This window comes from Cyprinodon tularosa, unplaced genomic scaffold, assembly GCF_016077235.1.
Source record: "Cyprinodon tularosa strain WSP-4 unplaced genomic scaffold, ASM1607723v1 ctg635, whole genome shotgun sequence".
Classification (NCBI taxonomy): Eukaryota; Metazoa; Chordata; class Actinopteri; order Cyprinodontiformes; family Cyprinodontidae; genus Cyprinodon; species Cyprinodon tularosa.
The window spans coordinates 202,501-209,293 of record NW_024039380.1 but is presented as its reverse complement, the minus strand read 5'-3'; the positions used below and the strand labels follow the sequence as shown (position 1 = coordinate 209,293).

The following is a 6,793-nucleotide window of genomic DNA, read 5'->3' as shown; positions in this document are numbered from 1 at the left end:
ATGATGAAATACAACAAGTTAGACACACAAAAATAGACACAGTAACAGAAAGCTTAATGAACTAATGTAATGCCTTGTTAAATGTAATTTTTTTGAAAGTATAATGAAAAACTAAAGTAAAAAGAAAAACATCCCCAAACTATCTCACCATATTATTAGAGAATAAAATATAAATTATTATTCCACCACATCGTAAAATGATACCGCAAATAAGAGACAATATTCAGGCAATAATAAACTGTTTATTTTAAAAAGATAAATAAATATATCACCTGCTCTACATTCTGAATCCGCTGAGAGGCGCTGTCTCTCCTTATGACCGGTTTAGAAGCCAGAACAAATCACTTTACGGCCGTGTTTTCGACTGCCGTAAAGCGGAGGAAGGTTAAATCCGCTCGGAGGAAACTTGGATATACGGTAAATAGAGACATTTTAACGCCCGACCTAAAGATATATGACATTTCATATAAGAAGCTGCATTCAATCTTTATTTAATTTTATCAGACAGTTTTAATTCGGTAAATTAATTCGAAAAAGATTGTTAGCATTAGCATCCTGTCATTGAAGGAGAACCTGCGGACAGAGTCAGTCTTCAGCTGCAAAAATAAACACACATTGCTTATTATATGAAGTATTTACTGTGTTTATATATTTCATCTACTATTTTGTTTCCTCCAATGAACGTCGTTGAACCCTTGTGTTTATGTTTATCTGTTAGCCGTTTGGCTAGCAGGAGGAAAACCAACAGACTCAATAGTTTGCTTTACTGGTTTGCCAGGAATTTATCCATCATTTGAATATTGGACTTAAAATAAAGTCTGTAAATATCTTTAAATTTGTGACCTCTTCATATCCTCTTCAGAGACATTGTTCTAGTGGATCAATTATTTAACAACATCTGGGAATTTGTTACACACTGGTTGTAGGTTTAAAATGTAAGCAATACTATAATAGAAATGTCTCTTATCCACATTGTTTTCTTTGCTTCTTGATTTGTGGAATGTTTATTTTCAGTTTGATTTGTGTTATTTTATGGTTTGGTGTCAGCAGTTAGACAGAATGGACCTAAAAACTTCATCAAAATAATATATAATATTTATGTTTGTGGCTCTAAAATCACTCAGACTGCTATCAAGGAAATATGCAGTGGGATTGTATTACTGTAAAGGTGAACCTGAAGGATGCTGAAGATTAAGAAAAGTTATATGAATTTGTACCTGATAATATTTAAATGCATTTTAACTTACATTAACACCATATGAAATACAATAACTTGTATATTTATTCACAAATTGTCTTAAATCAGCTAATGAACAGCAACATGTACAGTGTTTGTTTACTTTTTTATCACCGCTTTACTTTAGAAGAGAGCTGTACTGAACGAAATTTCTTTTTGTATACTGCCGCTAAACATAATCATGTTATTCATCTATATATATATATATATATATATATATATATATATATATATATATATATATACATACATATATACATATGTATGTTTGGGCAGGGTTTATTGATAATCTCATGGAGCAACATATGAGCAAAAACTGCAGCAGAAAGTTTTGCAATTAAACTCCAACTTTAAGTTTTTGAAGTGTAAATTTATTTTATCCCACTATTTTATTCCACATGGTAAAACACATATTTCAGTATCTGAGGAAAGTAATCATTTCTTTATCTAGTAAGTAAAGACCTGAATAAAAACAGCAGATTATGCAGATAGTTACTAGAACATTTGAAAAGATGTGAATGCTATTAAGTTCATGATATTAAGGACCTCAAGGGTTCAATCAGAATTACTTTACTAATCCCCTTTGGAAAATTATTTTTCTTGCATTGCAACCGTTTACAGAAGAGAGAAAAATAAGGTTGTGAAGACACTGTAAAACTTTAGAACATTATCCCTTTGACTTTCAGGTTCTGATAGGATGGAAAAATAATCCAAGTGCATACAATATTAATTTTATTATTTTATTCCTTTAAGCATTGAAGTTGTAAAGCAGGAGTTATTGAAAAAATAAAAATCCCACAAACAAAATAAAGGTGTTACAAATTAGAAACTGGTTTTAAATATTTGCAGCTGTTTGGAAATGTTCCAGTAATTATTGATCTAAGTCCTGTTAGATCAACAGGCTGAATATTCGTCCATCCTGCTTTAGCTGTACAGGAACGCAGCACATCTAAGTTCTACTTCTCTATGTTTAGTGCTCATCCTAAACTCCCTTGCTTCCTGTCCAAATCTTCCACCTCCTTTTCTTTTGTTGACAGCGCCAGCACCATGCCCTTTGTTGACCTGCAGTCACGGCTCGGCATCAACGTGGACCGCTGGCTGCTGCTGCAGAGCGGAGAGCAGCCGTACAAGCGGGCGTCCCGTTGCCACGCCTTCGAGAAAGAATGGATCGAGTGCGCTCATGGCATCGGTCAGACCCGAGCCAAGAAGGAGTGCCTGATGGAGTTTGAGGATTTCTATGAGTGCATGCACAGGCAGAAGACGGTGAGGGATTTTCTGATTGTATCCGTGCAGGACGTAGCTCCCATTTTAAATAAATGGTGTCCAAAAACTGAGACGAGTGTAAGAACTGTGTGAAAACAAAGCTCAGAATGAACAAACCGGCTGCAGAGGATCCGAGTTGCATCATTTGGCGTTTTCCTTTTTCATGCAAATGACCAGAGATCTCCCTGTAGTGGTGCGGTCACATTAGACGCTCTTGGTGTGAACGCAGCATAAAGGAGAAGAAAAGTTTTACCGACTCCTGGGAGAAACTATTCTTAAAGTCCTTAACACATTGAACATTATTGTACAACAACAGAAATTCATGTCCTAAGAGTTTGTGGCATTTACTGCTTATTGAAAGCGAACGGGGATGAAAACCTGACTGATTTTCTTAGATCAGATCGAGATGTCGGGTCTACTTTATTCAGAATATGCAGCAATTCAGCAGCAATTTCATGGGTTTAAGACTTTTAAGACTTGGTTGCTAAGTAACACATCTGCTTTGGGAGAAAATACAGAATAAAATCAAAATAATAAGTCAGGTAGATATAAATAATCACCAAAACATTTTAAGAAGCAGAATGCTGTATACGTTATAGGAGGACAGAATACTTATAAAATGTGCTACAAACTGCAGGCACCAGGATAATAAAAGCGAACACGCTTTGTCGGCAGGTTTCAGCATTTTAAGTTAATTTAGACGTTAATAAACGGTTTCAGAGGAGTGATCATAGCGTTCTGTATCATCAGTGCTGTGTCTGACTCCCTGCCAGCTCCCAGATCACCATCTCTGATTGGTTGATGTGGCGCGTCGAGCAGCGAAAGTAAAATTTTTCAACCTCCAGTATCTGAAATTTTGAACATTTAAGCAAAGTTTCCAGGGGAAAAATTAGGGCGTACCAAAGCCATACATCCCAAAATCAGGGTGTAAAATTCTAATATATTTAGTGAAGGGTATAAAATGAATGCCTGTATCCATTGCTAGCTAAAAGCTTGCTCTCAATTCTTTACAAAACAACCAAAAACATTTCTGGCCTTCATTGCTGCATTTTCCTTTCATTTTGGATATGTTAAAATCCTCTATTTTACTGCGCAGGTCATGAAGTGAGGCTTTGCTTTGTAGCTGTTCCAGCTGTTTTTTGTTTTTTTTTAGCTTTGGGATTTCATTTGGGTTTTTAGTGGGGAATTAGTGGGGAACAAAGTCAGAAGTGAAAAAATTCTGTACAGATCGGGATCTGCTCACTCTGACCAGCAGGATCCTCTCTATACGAACTGCAGTCAGTGTGACATGGAAAGAATAAATCAGATTGCAGATTAAAACGTCGGACGGTTTGACCTAAGCTTAAATCAAACGTGGATGTTACTGCTCCCAAAGGTTCTTCGATTTGAGTCGCGCTCCAACTGATGTTTATCCGGCTTTTATTTTCGTTGAAACATGAGCAGGAAGAGGCTCTACGCTCATTCATTTTTAAGAAGGACGTATTCGCCGTTTTACTGTTTGTTTACACTCCCCCACCAGCTTCCTGTTGAGCTTCCTACGTCACAGTCAGTTGCCCTCATTGGTCAGAGCGTTGGCCAATAGGCACAGACATGGTTTGAAAAACAACGGGTTGTTCTCATCAACAATCGTCCGATGTCTCATTCATCAGGGCCAGACTAGATTACACATTTAATCTCACATTTAGTCTGGTTTATCAGGCTTCCAATTCACAACACATGTCATCTCAAGGCACTTTACAGAGTAAAACTAAATATAGAGTGAAGGTTTAAAGGTTTATGGGAGTCTCCATTGTTATTTTTAGTTTCACACAAGTTTTGGAACCCTTCATATAGATCATAGATGACTTGTTTTTGTTTTTTTAAATGTACCAAAACCAAATGCTGCTGTTTGCACTGTGTCCCTGCTCTGTTTCTGCTACCGTTAAATTAAAGTCAGCCTTTCAGTCTGATGTCAGCAGACCATAGACTGACTGACCTGCAGCCGCAGCAGAAAGTTCTGTCTAAACTGAGATCCTCCGTCCTGCTCATTAGTAACGTCTCCGTCTTTGGAGAAATGGTGGAGCAGAAAAAAGTCTCCATTAAGACTATTTTTTGGTTGCCGTTTTGTTTTCTTTTTCGCTCCATCAGACATCATGACGAGTCACGGCCACAGTCCGTCTTTAGAACAGGGACAGACAGAAGTCTGCTTCAGTAAATGAAGTAAAAAAAACCACAGAGGAAAAATAATTGGGTTGCTTTTTAACTAAACTAAAGATGCGTCATAAAGTTGAAGCAGCTTGGAAATCAAAGTCCATCTGCAGCTGCTACAGGATTATCATCTTCAGTGCGAGAACCTTTATCAAGGTAGGAGGTTTAGTTCCCCGTTGCTCTGTTGTGTGAAGGTGTGTTTCAGCAGGATTTAAAGGTGGAAAGAAATCAGCTGAACCAAGACGCTTTGTGTTTGTTTAAACTGGTCTTTTCTTCATCCCTGCAGCATCAGAGGCTGTACGCCATCCGCCAGCAGCGTGAGAAGTTGATAAAGGAAGGGAAGTACACCCCGCCATCCCACCACGTCGGAGAAGCTGACAAGTCTCCATGAAGGATCTGACCTGTCCTCAGTTTCTCTTTCAAGTCACTCAGACATCTTTATTTCCTGTCCCGCTGTAAAAGTTTCCAAATAAATGTTAACATCTTCTGTTTTTGTAATGTCATCCTTTCTTGTTAGTTTTCAGAGCTCTGTAGACATCTAGATTATAAGTTTGTTTTATTTAGTTAAATGTTTTTATTATGAAACAAATTAAGGTAACAAAGGCTACGTTCAGACTGCAGCCTGAAGTGACCCAATTCCGATTTTTTTGACCATATGTGACCTGTATCTGATCTTTTTATGACAGTCTGAACGACACAGATCGGATTTTTTCAAATGCGACCCAGGCCACTTGGATATGTGGTCCTGAATCCGATACGTATCTGATCTTTTCAAATGCGACCTGTGTCTGTACGGCCAGGTCGCATTCATCCGACCTACACGTCATTGATACTTGACAAATGTTACTAAACGTTACTAATCTGCGTCCTACTAAGCGGAGGCGGGAAAAACTAACAACCATGGCGGAAGATAACACAGAGAGCAGTCAATGGAGAGAAAGTGAGGTTGCTGACTTAATTCATATTTGGAAAGATCGCTCGATTCAGACCAAACTCGAAGGGTCTTACCGGAACCGGGGGAGGGTCTTTCTTTTTGATCTTCTTAAAAAGATTTTGTTCGTAATGTGCCTGCTCCTGTTGGAGAAGAACTTAAAGAACGCAATATACGCTGCGGTATTACGAGTCATGTTTACTTCCGCAAACACTGAGGACGCTTGCTACATGTGACGTCATCTCGTCCTCGAGTGCGCATGCGGGACACTTCGGTTGAACGCTTTCAGTTCACACAGTAGATCACATACAAGTCGCATAGTGTCGGAAGTGTGAACGGACACACAAAAAAATCCGATTTCACAAAAAAATCGGAATTGAGCATTAAGGCCTGCAGTGTGAACGTAGCCAAAGATAACCTGAATAAATGCAAGATTCAGTTTAATTTAATTTATTGTTGCAGAAAAGCTTTAAACCAAGATGTTTGGGTTCTGCAGCTAGACGGATCCGTGACACCAGAAAGTTCATTTAGTTTAACCACTAAATGGTTAAAAAATAAAGAACTAGACAGTGGCCTAGTCAAAGATTTGACTCGGTGTGTTTGAGAAGCTTTGGCGTGACCAGCTGGAGGAACCTCCCTACGGCTGAATTTCTGCGAGCAGGCTGGGTGAGAACTTTGCAAAGACGCCAGACGGTCGTCACTAAAGGTTTAAGATCTTAATTGTCATCAGGCTATTAGGTTGGGATTAGGCTGGTGTGAAGCTTTCTACTGCATTTATTTATTTACTTTGGTTTAAAACTGTATTTAAAATTTTAAGAAAATCCTGTAAAGATTAAATATTTCTTCACAGCTTTTTGTGTTTCTAAAGCTTTTTGTAAACAAATTCAGACCAGAAAGGATCATTTTTCTTTAAATATCCTGAATCCTTTTAGTGTATTTTTGTCTTGTGCTTTTAAAGTTCCTTTAAATATTTAATGTTTACATTGAGTGATCCTAATCTATAATCAGCGGTTCTCATGAACACATCCGGTTTGTTTCCCTTAACATCGCATCGCGCAGTTAAAGGAACTCTGATGAATTATTAAAGGACCATCCTGTGGTTCTGAAGCTTAACTAAATGATCAGCAGATGTGAGAATAATCGTTCCCTGAGGAAGGTCCTGATGATGCAGGCAG

General features: G+C 38.0%; 1 protein-coding gene across 1 annotated transcript; it reads left to right on the top strand.

The window, feature by feature from the left end:
- Positions 1 to 313: 313 nt before the first annotated feature.
- ndufs5 (NADH:ubiquinone oxidoreductase subunit S5) lies at positions 314 to 5,174 on the top strand. The gene is made up of 3 exons (XM_038308367.1): positions 314 to 417; positions 2,275 to 2,500; positions 4,974 to 5,174. Exons 2-3 carry the CDS (start codon positions 2,285 to 2,287, stop codon positions 5,076 to 5,078), a joined length of 321 nt encoding a protein of 106 aa, XP_038164295.1. The 5' UTR covers positions 314 to 417; positions 2,275 to 2,284; the 3' UTR covers positions 5,079 to 5,174.
- The last annotated feature ends 1,619 nt before the right edge of the window (positions 5,175 to 6,793 follow it).

What these genes read in the sequence shown, in the direction of transcription:
- ndufs5 (XM_038308367.1), top strand. Translation starts at nt 2,285, where the DNA reads ATGCCCTTTGTTGACCTGCAGTCACGGCTCGGCATCAACGTGGACCGC. An exon ending in GCATGCACAGGCAGAAGACG is followed by an intron (nt 2,501 to 4,973) that starts GTGAGGGATTTT and finishes TCATCCCTGCAG; the next exon opens with CATCAGAGGCTGTACGCCAT.